At 35.6% G+C, this 26,330-nt stretch overlaps 1 protein-coding gene across 6 annotated transcripts in view; it reads right to left on the bottom strand.

The window, feature by feature from the left end:
- Cdh8 (cadherin 8) overlaps positions 1-26,330 on the bottom strand; it is a 397,554-nt gene that overhangs the window by 60,183 nt on the left and 311,041 nt on the right. For 4 of the 6 annotated variants that reach the window (XM_087595281.1, XM_087595279.1, XM_087595280.1 and 1 more), the window contains exons 9-10: positions 25,415-25,536; positions 12,397-12,514 (exon numbers count right to left, since the gene is read on the bottom strand). In XM_087595281.1, the coding sequence (XP_087451407.1) occupies positions 12,397-12,514; positions 25,415-25,536 (240 nt within the window). Of the gene's footprint in view, positions 1-12,396; positions 12,515-23,362; positions 23,663-25,414; positions 25,537-26,330 lie in introns of those variants that run through there. The other 2 variants (XM_087595282.1, XM_087595283.1) reach the window with 2 other exon arrangements.

Raw genomic sequence — 26,330 nt, 5'->3', positions numbered from 1 at the left:
TATCTATCTATCTATCTATCTATCTATCTATCTATCTATCTATCTATCATCTATCTACCTACCTACTTACCTACTTTCCTACCTATCTCTCTAATTATCATTTAACCATCCATGAATATTTTCATTTGTATTTGTCCATATATATGTGCTTAACTGGTGATATACACAAATATATATATATATACAAGTCAGAAGTCAATGCTTTGCTTCATCTTAAGCGTGCTCCACATTACTTTTTTGGTGATAAGGGTCTTTCACTGGACCCAAAGCTGACTGATTCTGCTGCTCAATGACCTTAAGAGAGATGCCTATCTTTAGATGCCTTGTTCCCTAAACAAGTGTGCTTTACAGAAGACTACCATCATGCCAGACACTTTATGCTGGTGACTGGAGATTAAACCTCATGTCTTCCTGCATGATAAGAAGACATTTTTCACATTAATCATATCTTCAGTCTCCCTTTTGAAATTTTAAAAGATTCAAATATATACTGACATGATCTTACATGTGTATTACTGATGTACATACTATTTGTTTATTTTCCATTCATTATGAAACTGTACACATGTAAACACATGTTCACAGTGTTAGAGACACTTGGTATCCTACAAAAATCATCCAAATAAGGTGCAAACTCATCAGAATAACAAAGATATTAATCTTCTTTATGCAGCTATGGAAGTCTTGTGGTCATGTAGGTTTTGCTAACCATTTTCTGACAATTTTATTTTCAAAACAATGTTGATCCTTTATTTTACTCTTTAGGTTAATAACCTGTATATCAGAACTTCCCTCACTAAATCTGTAAGAAACAGAGAAAAGTTACTTCTACAAACATGTCCTTGAGCGCTTATTTTCTGAAACAACGTCCTGACAAATAAATTTGGATCATATAATTAAATATCTCAAGAGATTTCTTTAATTTCTTTGCTTCCTTTTATGAAAGATAGGTAGAATTTCTAAAACATGAAGTATCGTGTACAGTTGTCATCACTTCTTTTGGTATGGAGGACATTTTGTTCTTGAATAGGTCGAGAATCCTGCCACAACAAAGTAAGGAGACACATTAATGTAATAGAACTGTATTTTTTAAGTAATACTATCTGATATCTTAATACCTGGAGATTTTGTTCTGAAATCTCTGGAGTAAATATCATTTTCATACATATGCACAGTTTCTCCTGAGGTTTCAGAAAGAAAATGAAGTATGTTACCTGCTACATGAATTGCACATACTTCTCTGGGAAGTTTAAGAGCAGTTCGGATGGAACATGGCAAGTCATATTGTGGGGTTCATGTCAGAGAAATAGACATAATAGCTTAGAGGGTAGATATCTGTCCAGCTTCAGTACTAATTAAGGGCTATTATAAATATGAAGGTTGTGTGTTCTTTTAATTGAAAGCTGAATGAATGAATGCAAAGTAGAAAACCTAGTTTGAGATTAAATATCAACCATAACATCTCATCAGCATGCTCTGACCTTGCGTTTGAAAGTCTGCTTCAACATCCCTTACCTAGACTTTCTCATTATATATATAATTAGGTGGGGAATCCACTGTCCATGATTATAGATCGATATCACCCCTCCGACCTGCCAAATGTTTCCTTAAGATGAATATGGGAGAGCCAATGAAAACACTTTTATGTAAGGATAGGTTCACAAATTGAGATAGAATTTAGAATGTGGTTCGTCACACTCGAAATCACAGGATTCTGCAGACCAACTTATGAATTTCAATACCATAAACCAAATATTTCTGCAAAATTATAGCATCCTCTCTGAGAATTCAATTGGTATTCAAAAAATGAACACCAATTCTCCTCCTAGGGAAGAGAACAATACACCATATAGGAGGGAAAGTCACTATCTATTTTACTCACTACTTTGTTTTCAACTCACAGAGCACTCTGATATGTGTGAGGCACTAAGTAAATGGATATCAAATACATGAAAGCATGAAAAAGATGTGATCTATTATTAAAAACCTTAGAACATGAGAAAGAGACATTTCTTGATTTCTAACTGCCTTAACAGGAGCCACGAAGTACTGCAAAGGAAGCCGAAAGGGCAAACTTCACAGGACCTGCTAACAACAGAAATGAAAAGAAGGTATATTGTAGTTATTATCAATGATTAGAACCTAGCTATGTAGAAAAGGTAGAGACCAGAGATTTACATTCTATGATAAGTGGAAATTTAGGAAGTAATTTAATGGGTAACTAGTTTTACACTTTGAATCCAAGAAATGAACTAACACCTTAGGAACAATGATGGGAAATAAAAATCATAGCCAAATTTACTGACCTGTTGTCTTATTTTCATTATACTCAAAACTTTCAACTGTCATTCAATGCCTATATAATTCATTATTCAACTCATATTAAAAAAGGATAAACTCACAAACTTTCAAATATCCTGTTTTTCAAGTACTATACTTATTTTCTAATAGTATGAATAATTCATATAGTTTGCTACCCTTAATTTATATTTCTGTTTGTTTAACCATAATGAAGGAAATATTCAATGAACTACATACATTATACAAATAACTCTCCTTTTTCTCAATTACCTAAACTTTAGTCATGGAAAAGGCTCACTGACATTTCTTGTGCTGGCCAATTAGGTTAGGTCCAATATGATATTGCTTGTCACCCAACCACTTGTTTCTGGTTTCTTAGTAATGTTTCTATTTTTAACAATAAGTGATGAAATGGATTGAGGCTACTCACAAGAATTGTCTATAAGAAAGAGAAGAAAAAGAAGAGTTAGCTACTGTTCATTTCCAATTTGTTGATTGAGGCCTTAGCACAATAACATTTTTGTTTTTTACTTTACTTATCATTTTAATATTAAGAACAGCATAACGATAAACATTATTTGCACCTAGGAGTTAACAATATGAGGTTGTATCTATTTTTGTACAAATTCTTGTGGATTGTAAACAGATGTGTAGAGATCCTGATGTGCATGTAGCCTATTACAAAGCTTGCTTTTTCTGCTGTCCTGGGTTTTGTTTAATCCTTTATTCTAATTCATTCCCAGTCAACTTTTGCAATGTTCAGCTATGTACATGTTCCACTTTTACATTGTCACCAATTGTTCTCCATCTCTTCTTTGACTACTTCTTTTCCTCTTAGAGCTTCTACAACAAAATGTGGTAATCTTAAGAGTCGGCACACATTATTCAGATCACACCCCAGACAAAATGTCATGTATGCATAGTGCTTTGTCTACGAAATATTCGAATTAAGGCAAAAACGCATTATTTCTCCCTTGAACAGTGATGAAATGATTGCCAGCTACACTTAGTATGCTTTTAGAAAAGGAAAATTTCCAAGACTGATGGTTCATTTTATTTTGAATTTTAATTTTTAATTTTAAAGCTGGGTTCCTTTTTTTTCAGAGCAATCATGTTTGTCTGAGACCTATAGATAACTTAGATCTACTTCTGAGCTTAGAATTGATGATAAATCAATAAATAGCATCATTCTTCAATGACATCAGCAGTAGCAAAGCAAAAGGAAGCCTGACTAAAAGCGAAAGTCAACTCTAACTTATTCTGTACACAGTGCCTAGTGTTCAGAACATTTTTCAGTAGCAGTTATTTTTTATTTTTATATTTACTTTTATTTAGAAGCTATTTTTTAGAGGTTTCTCATAGAGCAACACTATCAAATCAAGGCTCCATACCCTAGTATATTGAAAATAATAAATGTAAATTTAAGGTAAGTATGCACAAAGTGTTTATTGTTTCATTTTTGTTCAAAGATCTCCTTTAATAGAATGCAATATCATGACTGGAAATGGCTGCTAGCAAAGTGATAGGGAAGCTCCAATAGAAGCTTTGGAAACTCACATACGAATATATGCTGTTTGTAAATTGTATCCCGGTAGCCTTCAATGCCTATGCTAAATTGTCTCCCATAACACATAGTGAGAACTAGACAATAAGTGCATTGCTATATCTGAACAGGGTAATGATTTTAAGGTTTTTCAATATTTCAAAGGACAAATGTGAAAAAGTACTTTTCTGGAAATACCTCCATCCATGAATTATTGAAATAAAATATGGAAACTAAAACCTAACATGAGCATAAGAAAACAGAATCATCTTGTTTTCTTAATGATGTTGCATAGTCATATATAACAGAATAAAACAATATTTCTGTTTCCAACTCTCCATGACGTAGGTGTTATCCTTAACTGAAGTTTATAAACATAAGAGTTTTTATCAGCAGCATACTGCTGATAAGTATAACAATAACAGTAAAATATGTCTTAGTAAAGCAGAAGTCTTATCAGTTATTTAAAATGTATTTATTGTTTGTTATTTTATTTATTTATGTTTCAAAGGTGATCCTCCTTCCCTGTTTCTCTTCTGCAAGCCCCCTATCCCAGCCCCCTTACCCTTGCTTCTACAAGGGTGCTACTGTAGGATGATGTCATTATACAGGTGAAAGCAGGTATAGGATAGAACGAAGCCTGCCATTGGATGAGAAGGAAGGATTGTTGGGAGGAAAGTTTTAGCGAGGAGGTGGAGACTGGAGAGGGGAAAGAGGAAGCAACCGAGAGAATATGAGAAGGATGTTAAGATTCCTCTCTGCACATTTACAGGTTGTTATGAATATTCTTAAGGCACCAGTGTGTACAGGGCTTTGTATGTTTAGGTGGGCAATTATATATTATCTATTGGATCAGAGGTTATTGTATTGTGTGTTCTTTCATGTAGCAATTTAATTGAATTCAAGAGAGGGTGTGGTGTCTGGAGACACTGGGCCACCACAGAATTGGGATGTGAATGTCTGGCATGGTGGCAACCTGCCTTGGGAACTAGATGGGTAAGAGATTGTTGCCAGGCTCAGAGAGTAGCCATCGGCAGTGTGGTATGGGATGGAGCAAAGAGGGTAAGACACTTTGCTGACTAAGATGAAAATATCTAAGAGATGTCTTGGGGTACTAATGTGCTGGATCTTGTGTGAGGTAAAAGAAACTTCCTTTTTTAATTTTATGGCAACATGCTACCTCACCCACCTACCCACCTACCCACTCCTGCCTCACTGTCCTAGCATTCCCCTATGCTAGAGCATTGAGCCTTCACAGGGCCAAGGTTCTCCCCTACCATTGCTGCCAGAGAAGGCCATCCTCTACTACATATGCAGCTGGAGCAATGAGTCCCTCTGAGAGCCTTGTGGAGGGTGGTTCTGTCCTTTCCCTCTTGCCTCCATTGTGATTGAAAAGGAAATCCCATTCTCAGTATCTCACTATCAACCATTTAGTTTGGTGAGTATGCTGTGGGAAAAGCTGCTATATTGAATACAGTGTTTTGATATTGCATAACAAGAAGAAGTATATATTATTCACACTGGCATATATATATATATATACACATATACATATACATATACGTGTGTGTATATGTGTGTGTATGCGTGTGTGTGTGTGTGTGTTTAAATCAGCAGCAGCAAAATGGAGTTTCGAGTAATGGGCACTTGAGGAAAGAAATGTAATTTATAGCAGGCTTTCCTTACTTCAAAACATTCTAGACTGACAAAAAACCTTAAGAAGGACATATGGCTTATCCTGTAACTGGAGTGGGAATAAACAAGGAAAGCTAATATTCAAAGTCCACATGGAGGCATGTAACTTTTTTTTTCTTTTTTCTTTTTTTTCGGAGCTGGGGACCGAACCCAGGGCCTTGCGCTTGCTAGGCAAGTGCTCTACCACTGAGCTAAATCCCCAACCCGGCATGTAACTTTTTTAAATATGGAAGGAGGGACTTAACTTCCTCATTACTAGAAGAAATGTTTATTGATTATTCTGCAAGAAGAAACATCTTCATTCTGTGTGGCTTGTGATCTCCTATCAATTTTAGGCCACAGATTTTTGATTTATGATCAACAGGACTCTGACATTAGCTGACAATTGACCAAGGTCAACCTAGGAAAAATGTCTCACTTACAGTTCCCATAACTCAACATTGAGATAGAAAGTGATCCAGAAAATTAAAAATTGGAGTAGCTAGTGTGAAAAGAATACTAAGCTTTACTTTGTTGAAAGAGATTTTAAAAAATTCCTTTTAGGTTTTTTTTTCCATCTTTATTAAATTGGGTATTTCTTATTTACATTTCAAATGTTATTCCCTTTCCCGTTTCCATGCCAACATGCACTAACCCCTCCCCCTCCCATTCTATATGGGTGTTCCCCTCCCAATCCTCCTCTCATTACTGCCCTCCCCCCAAGAATCACGTTCACTGGGGGTTCAGTCTTAGCAGAACCAAGGGCTTCCCCTTCCACTGTTGCCCTTACTAGACTATTACTCATGACTAAATCTGACAATCCCCATCTCTCCCTTTTCTTCTTTGCTCTTCTTGGATGAGTCATTTGTCTTTCTACAATAACACCTTGAGGACTATAATATTATCATGTAAGAAGATTGTTTGCAAAGTCTTTTGGTGAGGATAAGTGTCTTTACTGATGATGTCACATTCAAAATTAATCTATCTTTTTAAAAAAAGGCTATGAAGAAAAATTTAGAGGCAACCTAGTTAGGAATGCTGTGTTAAAGTAGCAATGAAGAATTTAAAAAGTAAGTTTCAGTCGGCTGTTGGTAGAGCCTCTCAGAGGACAGCAATGCCAGGTTCATGTCTGCAAGCACCACATAGCATCAGTAATAGTGTCAGTGTTTGGTATCCACTCATGGGATAGATCCCAAGTTTGGGCTGACCATTGGTTGGCCATTCCTTCAGTCTCTTCTCTACTTTTGTCCCTGTATTTTCTTTTTCCACCAGAACACTTTGGGTCAAAAATTTTGCAGGTGGGTTGGTGTCCCCATCCTTCCCCGGGGGTCATGTCTAAGTCTGGAGGGAGCCTTTTCAAGTTCCGTATCCCCATTGTTGGGCATTTTGGCTAAGGTCACCCACATTGAGTCCTGGGATCCTCTTCTGTCCCACGTCTCTGAGACTCTCTAGAGGTCCCCCCAACCCCCAATCCCTGGCAGCTGAGCTAGATGCAGATACTCACAGCCAAGCATTGGGCTGAGTTCTGGGACTCCTATGCAAGAATTAGGGGTAGAGCGCTTACCAAGGAAGCGCAAGGCCCTGGGTTCGGTCCCCAGCTCCGGAAAAAAAGAACCAAAAAAAAAAAAAAAGAATTAGGGGAAGGATTGAAGAAACTGAAGGAGATGGCCACCCCGTAGGAAGACCAACAATGTCAATTAACCTAGACCCCTAAATCTCCCAGAGACTGAGCCACCAACAAAAGAGCATACAGTGGCTTGCCTGAGCAGAGGCCTTCCTTCTCTGGGCACACTGGAGAGTATATGCCTAATCCTGTAGGAGGCAGGACCTTTACCGAGTGGAATTGGAGAGGGGTGAGGGAAGAACTCTGCAAGGCGGTATCACAAGAGAGCAGGGCAACATTTGGGATGTAAATAAGTAGAGCAATTTATTTAAAAAAAAGCACACAATAAAGCAAAATACCAAAGCAAAACTAAAAGCAAAGACGCATAAAAAATAAAAAAGAAATAAGATTCATAAAGGAACAGATCATGACCTGTTTATTGAGTGGTTTTCCACATCTTCGGAGACGTCTCCGTATGAATATACACGTATATCCATCACAGCACTGCACAGTAGAAGCTAGGAACCATCATCCTGGTATCGCAGATGAGCGAACTAAACTCACAGCAAATTATCTATAGAAATAATATTCCTACGGTGGATATTTTCATAGTGCAAAACGTATTTGAAGCAGGCCAACCTCAAGTTGAAATAGTGTTCTGAAGACAAAAATATGACTTGCAATCTTTACAAGTAAATATTTTATAGACATTGAACTAATGCAAGGCCTGTTTACCAAAAGCTCAATTAATAGTCCATGCCATTTATATTACCAAAATCATTTGTTGAGGAAAAAGATACTTATTCTTGTGTTTGACTCCACGGCCTCATATATATTATACCAATGTTTCCTTACCAAAGTTCAATGACAGTCCTAGAGTGGCTATCTTATTAGTAGAATTAGGGAAACAAACTTCATTTGAGATTATGATTACTTGCTAGGTTTTTCTTAACCATAACCATGTAATGATTAAGTTTAGGTGTAGTGTGTATTTTTCCTCTCATAGGCTTTCCTTAAAAAGGAGAGCTTCAGTTTCTGTATTTCCCTGGGTTAAGTCATCTCTATATTTCAGTGAAAGCCACAGAAGTTTACTTTTTAGCAACCAAAGATGTTGCAAATCCAATCAAAAATTATTTTACCTCCAATGTGCAGGCTGGTGGAAAGCAGCTTCTGGAGACCTCAAATTTCCTGCAAGCAAGATATTTCAGTATCTGTAAAAGGTCCATTTATCTTCCTTGTTTTCTTATATTGAATGGTTGCTTATTTTCCATTTTCACAGTTAGAATAGAAGCCAATACTAAAATGTGGTCAGCAAAAAAATCTTTGTTTATAAATTCACTCAACTAAAACATGAAGAAACCAATGTCTATACTTCCAAATTAAAGTTTCAAGGTCCTCTGAATTTTAGGTGTGCATGATATAATGTGTCTTCACATTTGACCTTCCATGTTCCCTTCCTCCATATTGAAAACTGCCATCTTATTATGGTATAAGTATTATTCCTATGTCCTTAGAGAAAGGATTATTTTGTATTATTTTATTGAATATTTTATTTATTTATATTTCAAATGCTATCCTCATTATTTCTGGTTTCCCCTCTGGAAACCCCTATCCCATCCTCCCTCCCCCTGCTTCGATGAAGATGCTCCCAGACTCATCCACCCATTCCTGTCTCCCTGCCCTGGCATTTCCTTACACTGAGGCATCAAGCCTTCCCAGCACCAAGGGCCTCTCCTCCCACTGATGTTCAACAAGTCCATTGTCTGGCACATATGCTGTGGAGACATGGTTCATGTCTTCATGTGCACTCTTTGCTTGGTGGTTTAGTTCCTGGGAGTTGTGGGGATTCTGATTGATTGATATTGTTGTTCTTCCTATGGGTTGCAAAACCGTTCAGCTCCTTCAGTCCTTTCTCTAACTCCTCCATTGGTGACTCCATGCTCAGTCCAATGTTTGCCTGTAACCATCCACCTTTGTATTTATCAGGCCCTGGCAGAGCCTCTCAGGAGACAGCTATATAAGGCTCCTGTCAGTGAACACTTCTTGGCATTGGCAATAGTGACAGGGTTTGGTGACTGCATATGGATGGATCTCCAGGTGGGGCACTCTGTGGATGGCCTTTCCTTCATTCTCTGCTCCACACTTTGTCTCTGTATTTCTTCCCTTGATTATTTTGTTCCCCCTTCTTATAAGGGCTGAATCATCCACACTTTGGTCCTCCTTCTTCTTGAGCTTCGTGTGCTCTGTGAATTCTATCTTGGGTATTCCAAGCTTTTGGGCTAATATCCACTTACCAGTGAATATATACCATGTATGTTCTTTTGTGACTGGCTTATATCCCTCATCATCCTGAGGAAGAATTATTTGTGAAATCATTCAACTGAGTAATATAAAAGAGACAGCTCATTTCTATTTCTTTTTGTCTTTGATTATGAATTAGTGGAGGAAAATTGCATGAGGACTTAATCTATTTAAGAAGAAAAATCACAAAAAAATCTGAGTTGGAAGGCATAGCCACAAGTTTCTTAGAAAACCAAAGTATTTTCTCTGAAGATCAAAGTAATTGGGAAATTATTCCATTCATCAAGTGTAGATTTGGATATTTTGGACGTCAAAAAATTGAAAATGGTTTATTCTCATAAACTTAAATCTGTAAATTATCACAGTTGAGAAGCATCAATTTCTAATCATTAAAAAGTACAAATTAAGGACAAAATAAATGATTAATAGCTAGAAATATGATTATGGCATCTGATTTTATCTTATGCTTACAACATTAAAGATACCACAGTAAATAATAACATAAAATATCACCATCACCTTTGCATTCTCACAAGCTCCATTACCAGTGAAAATACAGGTTATCTATGTACTAACTCTTCTAACCTATGTGTCTATCTACCATATATCCACATAACTATACAAACATTTTAAAATAGACAAATACTTTGATTATTTTAATTGCTTCTATGTATTATTAGTACATCTTATTTTCACAGTAACTATTCACACAGCAAAAAAGTATGTAGCAAAGTCCATGAATTTATAATCTAGGCAAAGGCAAAAAGTGTATAAACTTTACATGTATAATCTAAAGGCCTTCAGCTTCCTGATTTATTTTATGAGGGTTTGCTGAATGTTTGGATCCTGAATCCAGCATCGCAGTGAACAAATGCCCTACGTTCTATAAGACAGTCCTAGTTTATGGTGTTTTGCAGACATAAATATGAACAGCAGCTTCTTCCACTTTAATAAAAATATTTCCCCTTGGAATAACAAATTTCCCAGTCATCATTTGCAAAACAAATGACTATATGATCTAAAATGAAAAATTGTAGTATAGGCAATGCCTTTTTAAGTCCTGAGTCACTTTGTAACACTCAGACTTCTTTTCAGACCTGGGAGGTAGGCCAACATTTGGGCTTCTATTTTCCAGAAACAAAACAAAATAGACAATCCATGCAACTTCAAACATTCTCTTCACAGCTCCTTGAAATTTATGATATAGCATTCCCTATGCATTATTTTTCTACTAATTTCTACGTTTCGGAGAAAACATGAGATCCATTATCATATGAAACGCATTGTCATTTAAAATAGAGGCTGCACCTTAACTTCCTCTGTGTGTCTTCCAGGACCACAGCTATAAAAAGGCAGGTCTTGAAATTATGGACTGTGCAGGGAAAAAAATAAGCTATCTGAGTATGGGAAAAGAGAACACATTTCTTCATGCAGACTCTCTAACTGTAGGGGATTTTACACAAATACAATCTAGATACCAATGAGATCAGGATCAAAATAAGCAGGGTCCATTTTACTGTATACTATAATAGGTTTGGGGTTTATGAGTGGGCCTTGAGCATAGCTATATACATACGATTTCCATAAAAGACAAATCCTGCTTGTCTTCATAAATGAACAAATATAACATTCTTGGATAAGAGTTTCTGATTGGGGTAACCAATAGGTGAGGACTCCATCTTTAGGGAGAGGGAACAGAATGTTGTCACTTTAATGTTTATAATAATGTAAGTTGGGTAGATAAGTAGTATCTGTATAATGACCTTCTTGCTTCCACTTCTGTGATCCGTCTACATTTATCAAAGCATCCCCAAAGAGCTAAGGAACATTGCGTGAAAGGCAAGGCCATGATACATTTAACATGAGACACGACATGCTGTTTTACTTCATAACAGAATTTTCTCAAAAGACACTACCGTCCTACAAGCTGAGACAGCAATATCCCAAACAATTTTCATGCACCAAAGTTTCCTGTGCTAATTGAGTACAAATTCTATATTGTACATTTTAGAAAGCAAAGAAATACCTAAAGGGTAGGGGAATGTCAGGGTGGGGAGGTGGGAAGGGATGAGTGGGAGGGTGGGGGAGCACCCTCATAAAAGCAGGGGGAGGGGGAGGGGATAGGAGGCTTATGGATGGGAAATTGGGAAAGGGGATAACATTTAAAATGTAAATAAAAATAACCAATAATAAAAAAAAGAAAACAGACCCAGAGAATACTAACGATCTAGTTAGTTAAGATTAAAATAAATATATTAGAACCCAAATACAGTCCTCTAAAATGTGGTATCTGAAGAAATACTAACGTATACATGAAATAATGTCTTAATGGTTGAGCTACATCCTAGGATTACAGTACAGCACACTCAAAGAAAGAGCAGCCATATAAGGAAGGCTGTCAAGAAGTAAAGTGGTGGATCAAACATTCTCGATGACTAAGAGGGACACAAATAGAATTAATTGTATGACTTCCCAAATTCTACTGTAAGAAATATCCATCAAAAAGGTTTTTGTGATGTACTTGCTATTATTAAGGTTGGTACAGGATTAAAACAAATACCTCTACTGTGTACCCGCAAACCAGGCAGAATTAAAACAGACTTTCCCTAAAGACTTAGTAAACAGACAATTAAAAGTTAACAACTCCAAAGTGCTACCTAGTTCTTTCAGTAACTGGTATCTCAGGATCTAAGCCTCCCTGGAAGCATTTGACGGGAGGTAGGTGGTATTTCTCATCTTGTCAAGGAAGCTACTCCCTTGGATACCATTAATTTTCATTAACAGTTTTCTTATCTGGAATGACAGGATTAGAAAGAGAAAGTGATGTAATTACCTTGCCATGCAGCTGATAAACGGGCTTTCAGCTACTCATGAGTGAAGAAAAATAATTTAATCATATTTTCCATTATTGTTTGGAAACTTCATGCCATCACCCAGTTTCCATGCTGCACTTTCGAAGCCCTAATGTATTTACCTTCGTTTTTCTTGATGGTGAAATTTGGGTTGTTGACCATTTCTGGAAGAAGACTGTACAAGAAAAAATGTCCATTTTTGGGATCGTCTTTGTCCATGGCGCTTACTGTTTGAATGACCTGTAATATAAAATTGTCATCAGCACTTTTGATCATTTCAGGCGGTCCCATTGCTTGTAATATCTCAGTGAGATCCCTTTTTGTGGTCTGGTACTTTAGGCCAAAGACTCATTTTCAGCTTTCAAAATTATCATGGATACTTTGGGCCAAGGCTATGGAGCAAAATCCATCACTTTAAAACCTCAGCTGTGATAAATTGATGAAAATTAAGAGCATTACCTTAGTTTCCTTTTGGTGTCTGTGGCTTGAAATAGCAAAGTTAAGTGTATTTGAAAACTCCACTGTGCAATTACAGGTTGCTTTCCAATTTGTATATTTACGGGCATCTAGAAGGAGATTTGGAACTGTTACAGGGATTGGAGTGCGCTTTTGGAGGATCATGGAGGAATGATTTAAACCTTGAATCCTCACAGCTCTTCTTTACCCACGAGGGTATGAGTAGTTGGCAGATAGAGTTTCCCTCAAACAAAGCTCCCTGGAAGAAACCTTTCTGAGAAGTTGTGTATGTTCTCTTCCAATATTGAAAGCAGTTTTTAAACCTAGTGGATAATATACACAAACAGTGCTTAGGATTTTATTCTGAGATGAATAGATTATAGGGATGACTACTGTGCATTGCACTGTTTAGACAGACATAGACTTTTGGAATCCTACCCCGAATGTGCCAGTTTCATTTGTAAAAGCAACACTAACTTAATGCCATGTTGTTTCGTAGGATAACAGAGACCCATCTTAATTCTCTTTATAATTTCATGATATTTATCACTTTAATGTAAAACATTGGACAAGAGCTCACAGTGTAAAAATATCAGGGCTTATATTTCTATTGAAAATAGCTACCATATGATTACTATATGAATGAATCATGGCAGTCAAGATAATAATAGATATAACAAAACTGTGGATACAAGGAAATGATCCATAATAATAATGGGTTGAGTATAAGATGATGATGATCCTAAATATTTTGTGTATGTTTGAATATGAATGCTTTATTGGACTTTGAGATTTTCAAAAAAGGAAAGAAAAATCTTTGTCTTTTGTAAACGGGTCGCCATGGTCTTGTGACATATGACTTGTACAAGTGGAGGAACCATGATTTTAGACCTCCCTTATGGTTGAGTTTTTGCTTTCTACCATTACAATATATTTGGAAACACATCAAAGTTAAAAATGAATGTTTACATTATGTTTAAATTTTGTAACAATGTGTCTAGCTACATTCTAGAGCTTGTTATAACTGCAGTTAGTTTGAGTGGCCCTGAGACATAAAGTAGTTGCCAACAGTTTATCCTTAAACGTCAAGTCAAGAAATAAGAGAGCTTTCTCTTGAATTGAACTGTCCATGTTAAAATCAGTTTTAGTATTTCTTCATTAAGAGAGTAGTTTGACAATTCTAAAACTTACTTTCCTTAAAATGTGTTAAACCCAGTGTTTTCTCATGGGTATATTCATATTATTTAAAATTCACATAATACTCTTATGAAATGTCAATTGGAATGTTATTCACGATAATTGCTATTGTTTTTCTTAAAGACATTGCTTCGCATTGGAGACATGATGCTTCATCGTTCAAGAATTACAGTTACTCCAAGAGGGAAGCTTTCTGACTCTGACCAGAATTGAAAAGAAAGAAATTATATCTATCGTTGCAAAATACATAGTATATATTCTTTGGCATTTAAGACCATGGAGAATCTCTGGGCTCATGAGTTCACAAAAATCAATTAGAATGAGAGGGCAAGGTAAGATGTTCAATGAACACAACTCTTTAGAGCCCAACAAATGTATAGCTGTTTAAGGGACAAGTAGTAGCTGACCGCTTTAGTCAAAGACAGCTCTGTAAGAGTCTCATGTTATAAAATCGAGGAATGACAGAGGTCTCCACTGAATCACTTGTGCTATTCTTTCTCCTGTTTACCCAATCTTGTCACCACAGACTTTATGCTTCATAGTTCAATAATTCACTATGTATGTGAGCGTATCTGAAGAATGGAACGGTGGAAGACACAATTTCTTTATCATCTGGCATGGAGATCAGTCATAAAACAGGGTATTTAAAAGCTATACATAGATAAATTTCCTATCACTTATATATAATGTGACTGAGTTGGCTCATGTGTGCTGATGAAATGACCCATGTAAGAGTTATTTGATTAGTAAATCCATCATATTAAAAACAATGCACACAATTCATAATTTGTTTTGCATGTACAAAAGCATATAGCTACTTACCATACCAAGTCTCAGAACTTTTGTCTGAACATCACACTGGAAATGAAGCATGCTTTTTTCCATCACTTACATCAACCAGGACTCATTAGACATAGAGTTCCTTGAATCTTAACCACAAACTGTCAAACCAGAATGTGTCAGGGCAGGGCAAGTCAATACAAAGGTCCCACAATCTAAGTGGTTCTGATACAGGTTCAAGTCTGAAACCATTTCTTTTTTAATGCACGGCAAAAAATAGTGGTGCTCATGGGTTTAATCATTAGGTAGGAAAAAGTTTATTTTTCAAGAGTCAATAATGTTAAGCTCATGATGTGTTGGAAAGGATGTAATTAAAATGGTGAATCTAATTGACTTAACAAATAGCCCTAAGTCGGCTGTGGTTAACATTTTAGGTTAAACTATATTCAAAATTTCATTTTATTTTTAATGCAGATAACCATTGCTTGGACATTTTCTCTAAATGTTGATCCTGGTAGATCATATGAAGGGCATTGTGCCATTAAAATACATTGAGAAAATTGAATTTTTCAATGATGCAGTAACATCTGAATACTTATTCTAAACAGTAGAAGGAAAAGAACTGCAGGTGTATTCAAGGGAGTAAACCCCGAGAGAGTCCTATTACAGAGGCAAGTGAGGAGATGGCATGTGCAAATCTCAGAATTTCTACTGAGGCATCTTCTGAGCTCTGTTGCTATTTAAGTAATTAAAAATCTCCTTCATGGAAATTTGTAAAAATGTCCAGAGAATTACAGATGAAGAATGTGTACCTAACTTTCAGTTTAGATAACTTCCCTTCTATTTGTAAAGTGACTATGCACTTAAGATAGATAAGGTTTAGTAATTTTTAGGAAATTTAGTAAGCTTCAGTGGAGAGTGCAAAGGATTCATGCACCTCTGTTTAAGAAAAATGAAGAAAAGCAAAGAATATTTGAAATACTATTAAGGAAATACATTTCAGGGTCACTATTGAATTTCGAAGCATACAAATATTTCTTGAGATTCATCAAAGAACATTTTCAAGAAAGAATCTAAAAAATACTGATGATAGAACCATTCTGGTTCTATAAATTATTAGATTATACATCCTTCTAAATTTGCATGGAATTCTTATAATTCTTATTAAAATTTTATTTTGCAATAATTTACCCTGTGAAGATCAGATCTGTTAACAAGACTGTCATGTGACCAATTAGAAAATTTCCCATGAGTTCTTGTATTTTCTATTCATCAGTCTGTTTGTAGGTCTTGAAACATGACAGTCTGTGAAATCCTCTCTCCCCCCTCTTTTTCTATTGTAACTTTTCTGGTATGCAATAGCCAGTAACTGTATAACACAAATTGGAGAAGTAAATTAATGGACAAATGAACAAGTAAGTAATTTCAGACATATTTTCTCATCCTTGTTAATGTGTATAATTTCCTAAAAAGTAAACCTTAGGAGATTTGTTAGTATACCAACAAAAATTTTATGACTCGTTTTTAACGCGTCTCATTAAACATATCTACATTCTTTTCAGCTTTCAAGGTAGATCTGAAATTCATTGACTCACATTTTCTATATATGTATTTCAGTAAATTTGGGTTTAGACTTCTAATATGACAACAAATGGTAGGTGAAAGATGTGTCTTCATTATTATCATTTTATTGTTTCAACAGTATTATAGTACCCTAAGGACTCTAAAGGGTAAAATTCACCATCAAATTAATATTGATAATCAAAGCTGCAGAGAGAAGGTACTAATGTGCTGTAATTTTCAAAATATTCCTCAGAACATCAGGAATAAATATGTATATTATAAATATATGTAATATATTTGTGTATGTGTATATTCTCTAGGAAGAATATATTATGATGATCAGTGGGCATATGCAACTAAAGCAGTCACTCAAAAATGTCCTCTGGTTACATTTTAACTTCTCCTACAATTATTTAACTAGAAGGTGACTCTAAAGCAGTAGTCAGTAAAGGAAAAAAAATACAATGACAGAATACGGCAATTTCATAATTCCATTTATTCTATTAGTATTAGCTTCATTCAAGAAATAAATAATAATTTTCCTGAAAGAATAATGTCTATTTTTTATAACAGTAGGTGTTTTTTTATTTCGAAGAAGAAATGAATGACTGATGATCAATCTTTAGTTTACTTTTCCCCACTAAAAGTTAAAATTATTTGAACTTACTAATTTATGTGCATAAATGAAAATAAAGTATGTTTTTTAATTCATCTATGTTGTCCATAATCAAACAAAAGTTGAAAATTATTTTCCTAGAGAATTTTTCATGAAAAAAACTTAAAATAGTTATTATTTACCAAGAAGGAAGATATGTAAATACTACATGAAATATACCTAATCTAGAAAATGACCCAATTATGTCAGAACTAGTTCATAGAGTCCAGATATAAACACTGGTCATGTCTATTTAAAAGATACTAATAGAATTTATGGGTAAATTGTTAAGCCATTCAGTTATAGTCAGGATTTTATTTTGTCCTCTATTCAAAATGGCTTCTTGTATCATTTCTTTTTTTTAAACTAGAAACATGCTTTGTCCTCAACATGTCACATGCCTCTTTAGAATGCACAGCATGAAGGAAAAAGCCACAGGAACATATAAGTATATGGAATTTAGGACACCACATATCTACTATGAAACAAGTAACCACTCTTTCTGCTTTTCATCTCACTTTTCCTACTTTTTACTGACATTACACTTACACAAAACAGTATCAATGTTGTTTTCTGAATGAAATGTTTAGATAAGTTTGCTTTTATGTTTAGTTTCCTGTGTTGCTATGCTGACTCAAAATGTTCCCTATATATATTTTATGCCCTCCAGAGATGATCAATATTAAAAACAGACCATTCCATCTGTTATAAAAATGTATAGATCCTGAAATAGTTAGCTTTCATTTAAAGGTAAACACCAGTTGTCTTCTTTGGCTTGAAGTCACGATCGCCTTTACAACCAACTTATTACCAGACAGTTTTATATGCTAGCGCCTGCTTGTACTGGCTAACCATAGTTCCTAAGCTGAACTGACTGTTTATTCTTCAAAAAGGTAATGCCTTCAACATGGATCTCCTGAGTCATTTATTTTATCTATGTCATTTTGATAGAAACTTACAAATGTTTTTAATTTATTGCTCTTGAACTTGTTTAATTCAGTGTTTCCTGACCTTATTGAGGAATATACACAAAATATACAAACACAGATGCACATGCACACGCACTCTCTCTCTCTCTCTCTCTCTCTCTCTCACACACACACACACACACACACACACACACACACACCACCACCACCACCACCACCACCACCACCACCACCACCACCTTCACCACCAACACCACACCCCAGATTACTATGCTACTTTACAAGTTTGATTTTTTTTGTCATCTGTAGGAAGATGTTGTAGATGTTGTAGCTTAACACTTGAAAGCTATAGAAATGTAGCCACTGCTTTCTCCATCTTTCCAATACCTCTGGTTCCATTTTAAATACAAGGTATGTCCTTAGTAGAAAGTCTATGCTCAAATTCTATTAGTATGCAGAGCCAGTATTCCTTCTTTAAAACCATAATCTTTTCCCTATTTTAGGGAAAAAGTAAAACAAACATACCTGTGATTACCTAACCCTTTTTACTTAAACACCTACTGAGTAGTGAATAAGTTTAAAAACCATACAGCAGACCTTAGGTGAAAGGTCAGATGTAAAAATTTCCACTCAATATGCCATAACTGAACATAAGACTTTTGGATTTTTGCAGAAGTTTTGATCTTGGATTTTTAAGTGAGAGGTGTTTGACATCTACTGACAGTTAATTACAAAAAAAACTATATTGAACTTTTGAGTATATAGCTACAAATATGGAAGGTAGAGGCAGGATTATCTGTAATTCAAGGCCATGCGCAGACTCATAACAAGTCTCAAGGTGACACAGGCTATATGAAACTTCAAGTCAAAACTAAAAATCATATATACATACACACATATATATATATACATAATAAATATTTATTTATACATTATATATATGTGTGTGTGTGTGTGTGTGTGTGTGTGTATTCCTTAATAGTGAGTCACAACTTTGATAGATGTCTTAAGGCTGACATTTGGATTGTTCTATTCCATAATCTTAAATTATATTTTATCACATATTCTTTTCTTGCTCTCAAAATTGTGTTCTATAATCCATATTCCTATTAATAACCCTCCTAAAAAGTTTTTCTGCATATAGCTTATCCAAATATGGTTTTATGAATTCCATTAACTAATCACCTTTTTACTCTACTAAAATCAATTAAAAAGGAGTATTTCTCATTTTCTGTTGAGGTCATCAAGTTCTTCTGGTTTAAATCATTCCTGCTTTCCACTTGTGTAGACAGATAGATCAAAAAAGAGAGAGGTGGTTTCTGAAGGACAAGTTAAAATAAAATCCCCTATCCCAACTTCATCAGTGCTACTAAAACACCCTCATTTTACTTTTTGTTTTGTGTGTGTGTGTGTGTGTGTGTGTGTATGAAAATCTCTCAGAAACTGAAAAGAAATGAACAATGTTGTAAACTTATTCTTTGATAAACACTGATTATCTTTACCTCTCATATTTAGATTTCCTTCTTTTTATCCAAGGTTTTGTAGAATGCATTTAAGTAAAGTAAATTATTTATGCCTCAGGAGTTTGATATATGTTTGCTCCTTTGGTCATGTCTCTCACTTATCGTCAGAATCTTATTGTTCCCATTGTTTTTAATTTACTCACAAAATTTCAAAATTCTTCTTGTTTGGGAAGTACAATAAATCCCTAGAAAGCACAGAGGTCTGACACCATGATTTTTTGTGGTAGTGTATGCCTCCAAGCCCAACAGAGAGGCAGGTGGAAGTCTGTGAGTTCCAGACCAGCCTCCTCTGAAATATCTTATTCCAGGTCAATCAATTAACTCTTCTGAGATCCTTTCTCAAGCAAAAACAAAGAAAACCCGAGAATCTTCTTCATCCTTGGCTTCCATAGCTGTGTAATGGCTGCATGTGCCAAATTCCTCAACTATCTACATCTACGTCTATGATTCTATGTGTCATGTTTTACATATGGCAAAGATTCGGTTGCCTCTGTCTCCACCTGAGAGAAAAGGCTTAACCCGTGTGCTCTGCCGTTCCAGCCTCATAAAGGCCCTTCATATTATACAGTATGTGCTTGGCCTCACAACACTGGTACACATTCTGTTCAGACATAGAACGTTTTTATAATCTAGTCCTTGCTTCCTATTTCTCAGGCCGAGGCATCCTCAATTTCAAGCGCTTTTGCTGCAAATTGTGTTCCAGCGTAAGGTGCTGACTAGAAGCTGCTTTTCATGTATAGTTCTTTGTCATTGCAACCCCATAAAAACAACAACGCCAACCAACCAGAGTTTCCAGGGACTAAACCACTACCAAAAGACTATACATGGACTGACCCAGGGCTCCAACTGCATATGTAGCAGAGAATGGCCTTGTTGGGGCACCAGTAGAAGGGGAAGCCCTTGGTCCTGCCAAGGTTGGACCCCCAGTGCAGGGGAATATGGGGGCAATAAGGGGGATGTATAGGGGGAATACCCGTATGGGAGAGGGGGAGGGGAGGGAATGGGGTTTATGGACAGGAAACCAGGAAGGGGAATAACGTTTGAAATGTAAGAAAAGAAATATATTTATTAAAATTTTTTTAAAAAAGAAAGAAAAACAAAACAACAGAAAACAAAGCGCCAGACAATACTTTAGATCACTGCTATTTTGCTCTTCACCTCTGTTATCTGTTTCAACCTTTGTTTCGTTCTAAATGACATATCTTAAGTGATGTGATTCAGCTATTCTATTGTTTGCCATATGTCCTTCATTGGACTTTACAAGAATGCTTCTACACTTTCATGTTGTGTTCCCAGTTGATGTTATAATAATTAGGACACCATAGATGCATGATAATTAGTGTCCAATACATAAATGGACAAATTTCCATCCAAAGAAGTTAACATGTGTACTGTCTGTCTGAGAGTAAAGCAAGTGTTTCCATAGTAATAAATTCACTTTGAAATATGTCTCATTGCTGAATGAAATCAATCGGAAGCATAAGTCTTAAATTGTGTTACTATTCCTTATATGGCAACTACGTTATATATTACTCAGATGTGTGGGTGAGGATGTTTTGGTGAGCTATGATATTTCTATAATAAGTAAATGGCATATGGCCACAATTTTGCTAGAGATACGTGAAATTCATGAAGGTGAGCTAAACTCTTCTTATTTTGGTATATTCTTATTATAAGCCAGGCACAATGACTTCAGTCTAAATGGCAGGTCTCTGTTAGTACAGATGTTGACGAAACTCAAATTATAACCCATTACATTCATTTATAGAAACAAGATAGGCTGTTTGATAAAGGAAAGAAAGGCTTAAGCAACCTGTCATCTAAGTTTTTGCATACTAAAAAGAAAGCTTGACTCATGCCAAAAATGAATAAATATTTAGTCCCTGGGCAGAGAAAAAGTCTTAGAAGTAAGTCTTTATTCATGTTTCTACAGTGTGTAAGACATTACTACCTGATATAAAATCCCACCAAGTCCTACTTAAGAAATATGATGCAGAACAGAGTTCTGCAAAGCTCTCTAGCCAAGTGTGGGCAATTGTCTACCTTGCTTTCCCATGATTGGTTCTGAGTGTAGGAATGATAAGTACACTGAACGAAGACACTGGTGTTGCACACTTTTTACCTGTTCTTTCACCTGCTGACTGGATTCACATGGTCTTCCAATAGGCTCTGCTTTATCCCCAACTGACTCCTCAGACAAATGGTTTCTGTCCCTGTGGAACTTATCCGGACTCTAAAGAATTTTCATGATGTATCATTACCTCCTCAGGTCCATTTAACTTGTGTGCTAGATGTGTGAAAGAATTTCTTGAAAATCTATAAATTCTAAATTAAATGGAGGAAAATTCTCTGATGATAGTTCTGATTCTTCTCTATTGCATTCCACATTTCTCATGCTTAGCCAAACTCTGGGTTATAGATGATGGTCATCGAAAACTTACTGACCAAAACAAATCAGAACAAACTAAGACCTTCTCAATCCCAAGTGTGAACTATTAAATATTTTTTAGTGTGATGCATATTCCGAGTTTACCTGGGGCACTAGTCAGACTTAAGCGAAGAGATCTTTTCTATGCTTCCCATGGCATTAAGAACCAATTGCTTGGTAATGACTGTATCACATTTTGATTGACTTAAATCTCTAGCGGTACCCCTTTTTATATAAGACAACTTACCTATATCTATCAGACATGGTGTTTGAACAGAATAAATAGCATTCAGAAATACTGCATTAATGCTTAGTGATTTAGCAGGATCATTTAAAATGTTCTAAGATAAAAAAGTATTCTGGTTGATTTTTTTTTTTTTTTTGTGAAGGATAGTGACTTCTGCCTCTCTCTGACAGTGATTATAGCTCTCTTGAGAGAACCATTTTTTATGAATGCCACCTTTTGCTTCATAATTTTAAGAAGGTCACAGAAACAGGTGTGTTTCACTGTTTTCCTGCAAAAACATAGTATACCTCTTTTAATGTGATACATTACAGACTAGTGCTGATTGCCTAGACAAGTGAAGGAGCCTCTCTCTGTCTTCTCTTAGGTGGTTCTGGATGTGTTTGATAAATCGAATTCTGTTGAAAGGGATATGTTGCAATAGATTCTCTACCTCTATATTGACATTGGAGCCCTTTTGTGAGGGCTTTTAGAATTGTTTTGCATATGCCCTTGCAGTCCAGACCTTTTATGCTCTCTTTAAGAGCTAGTACTGGACCATTGTTAAAGATTTCCAGGTGCCACGTCTCTGATAAACTGTTTCTTGAAGAAGTTTCTCCAGAAATGTGTATCTTGCAGGAACACAAGCCATTCGAGTGTGACTTTTATCTTCCTGAGGTTATTTTCCAACAGTATTAATTGTTGAATAATACTAAGATATCTATTAATGTATTGAGTACTACTTCTTTTTTAATACTTTTCATGATATTATGGACCCGAATATGAACATTGTATTTCCGAAGTGAGTTATCTATTTGTGCCTTATTATGAGAGATAGCTAAACTCGTATTCTACCTGGAGATTGTGGTGTATGCTTTTAATACTACAACTGAGGTGACTGAGACAGAATGGAAAAAGTGTTTGAGGACAGTACCAGTGACATTCTGAATTCAAAGGCATTCTGGGCTACATAGACATTTCTAAAGTTTTAAGTCAGGAAAATATAAAGAAATATACATATTTTGAATTCTGTTTCTGCATAATATGTAGTATAACAACATAAAATTTGGGGGAAATGAAGAAATAACTAAGATAATCAATCATAGACAATTAGGTAGGAGTTATAAGAAGAATCCTACATGAGTTGTGGATGACACAAAGGATTCAGAAAATCCAAGGAATTGTTCAAACAGTAGGACATGCCATACCCAGTTAACTGGATGGCCTAAACCCATGCAAAACTCTAGTGATCATGTTTAAAGCACATTCATTAGGGGACACACTGCAGTGAAACACACACAGCAAAGACATTTGTTCACACAATAAACCATTCATTGCAGTTTGGAAAAGCATAAAACAAAAAAAATCAACATTTTATTTGGATGCTGCATATGATAGGAGAGAAAGCAATGCATTGTTTTTTGTTCGTTTCCTTGTTGTTTTCTTTCTTTCCTTCTTTTTTTCCTGAAGATAAGTAGAATGGCTGAAAAAAATCATTAACTTTATAAACAGTCAAATTCCACAGGGTAACAATCCAGATTCTTAGAGATCCAAGCAACAGTCCTGTCGATATCACTATTGAGGCCAACATGTGAAGTGTCAATGCCATTGACTCTGAACTTGTGTGATGAGTTCTGCATGAGCAATGAAGTTCTAGTTAAATCCTAATGCATTTTACAGATTCTGTATGATACATAAATTCCTAGCTTGTATCTGTAGTCCACTCTGTTATCCTATCAATTTTCTGCTCCATGTAGCAACCATTCCCTTGAACCCGATCTGCCACATTTTGATCAAACTTTCTCTGCCTATTAATTCAGGAACCTGGCTAAGTAATATCACTGACCTTTGCACATGTGGACATGTGCATGCACATATACACAAGCGTGTGAGAGCACACACACACATACACACACTGCCAAGAAGGATCACGAATCAAGATGCTTAGAGTCATGATACATACTTGACAATTCTGTTATAAAATTAGAAACAAGGCTAATTGGGATTTGGAATATGAAAATAAAAACCATTAAGGCTGAATGTTTTGATAAGAACACGGCATCTAGTTAATTAAAGACCATGCATTTTTATTATGAGAATTTTAGCTTTGCTGTGTACGAAATGTGTATTTTGTGCTCTTGTTGCTTGCTTGTTTGTTTTTGTTTTGTTTTACATTTCTGTAGACTAGGGGAAGAGGAAGTAAACATTTGGATTAGTAAGAATTGTCTAGAAGATTTTACCCACTCTTTTATGGGCAGGTTACCTCTTTTTCCTTTGTAATATCAAATAAGAGAATAGAACTAGGTAGCTACAGTCCTATTCTTTTCTTTAGGATAAAAAAAAAATGACTCTTGTCAGGTAAGCTTCTTGGCAAATAGTAAGTTTAATTCCTACCACCCACGTGAGGCCCAAGAATAGTTGGATTAACAACTCCAGTGTCATGCTGTCAGCTGCTGTTTATTTAAATTAAAATGTCACCATCCAGAAATAAATTAGGAAGTTGAAAAATGATAAATTTCTTAAACATACAGTACTCCGGCACCTCGTTAAAATAAATCTATTACACATGTGGTTGGGTGATTTTACATAGGTTAGTTGCATTTTGACATTCAGAGTATAGTGGTTTCTGTAGATTTTGTTTTGCATTTTACCTTCCCCCCCACACCCTGAGCCTTGACTCTCCTTCCCTCCCTCCCACCCTATCTTCTTCCAGCCCTGTCTCCCTCCCTCCCTCCCCTCTTTCCTGCTTCTATCTTTAGATCTTTAGTGTATTTCTGTCTGTTCTATTTTATACATTTTTCTGCCCTTTATTTTTGTCTTCATTATCCCCATCTATGCCTTAGGAGTCTTACCTCTACATATTGAAATGCCTTAGGGGCATATCTAACAATTTGATGTCTACATTATGTTTACTAAACTTGCAAATATGTGTACAGACATAAGTACCACTACATAGAGCTTTCTATAAACTACTGTGTTTTTTTGCATTCCACATTTGTGCATTAATCTTCTTTTCAACATAAAACAAAAATGCATGCTTCCCATGAGCTATTCTTTAGATTCTTGCCAATTGATGGCGATTTCAACCTTCTGCACTGTAAGACTGTCCCCAGCCATCACCCATATGTGATGTATTTTAAGACAGTGATTTGGCTGGGGTCAGAGCAGAGCAGATCATCACACTTTCTGAGCCAATTGGTTCCTAAGTTAGAAGAGAATTAACATCTGAGAAAGACAAATATTCCCTTCTGTTACCGCTTGGAGGAGTTTCCTGCCTGTGACTTTGTAAATCCAACCAATGCAAAATCAGGAAGTAATGCAGGTTAATTAACTAGGAGACAGTTGTATACAAACATATTCAGTATTAACAACATGGAGATATTTACTTGGCCGGGTTTTCCATTTTCACATAAAAATGCCTCATATTCGGACGCGAATTCAGGGGCGTTGTCATTGACATCCAGCACTTTAATAGCAACAGGCACTCGCGATATCTGACTGTGGTTCCCTATGGGAAGGAAAAGATAACATCAGAATTCAGGGTATTTCATTTGAACTTGTAGCTCAACGCTTCATCTCTATGTGTCCTGTGTCTTCACTTCAATAGGACGTTTTCACTAGACCATTATGGTGTCTATATTCAACATTGTGAGGTAAAAGAGTGTTTTACTACATCATATATATATATATATATATGTAAAATAGATATATGTATGTAAAATATATATGTAAAAGATATACATATATATGTAAAATAAACAGCAACACAAATCACAAATTAGTATTGTAAACACTGTTCTTCTGGAGATTACCACACAAACGACCATATGTAAATGAGCTGAAAGAGGTTTTGCTTATCAAGTAAGATGTATTTTATTTAAAACCCATCATGTAAATAAAAACCATGTATACAACAGTGATTTTTCTGTTCACTGAAGGAGAAAAAGGTGCCCAGTGCGAGCTGTCACTCATTTGTCGATGTATTTTTTAAGATAAAGCCTATCAAGCAGGTGAAAGGGCAGAATTATATCAAGCATGAAAAGGGGTAAAATTTGAGAAGACGAATCATATACTTTGAAAATTTTGTATTTTGTTAAAATAACTCAGTTATTTTATTATTGACATTTTCACAATTACTTTCATGTAAATAAGATTGTAGTCTTCTAATGCTTCTAGGTCAATTCCCATAGTAGAGCATCTAATATTGTAATCTATGATCCTATGATCTTTAAAGTAAATATAAAGTATATTCATACATTTGTCTAAACATACACACACACTTTTGTTGTTTCTCAAATGTAT

Source organism: Rattus norvegicus, chromosome 19 (genome assembly GCF_021556685.1).
Source record: "Rattus norvegicus strain SHRSP/BbbUtx chromosome 19, alternate assembly SHRSP_T2T, whole genome shotgun sequence".
NCBI lineage: Eukaryota > Metazoa > Chordata > Mammalia > Rodentia > Muridae > Rattus > Rattus norvegicus.
Note: the sequence above shows the minus strand (reverse complement) of the source record. Positions and strands in the feature narration are given on the sequence as shown.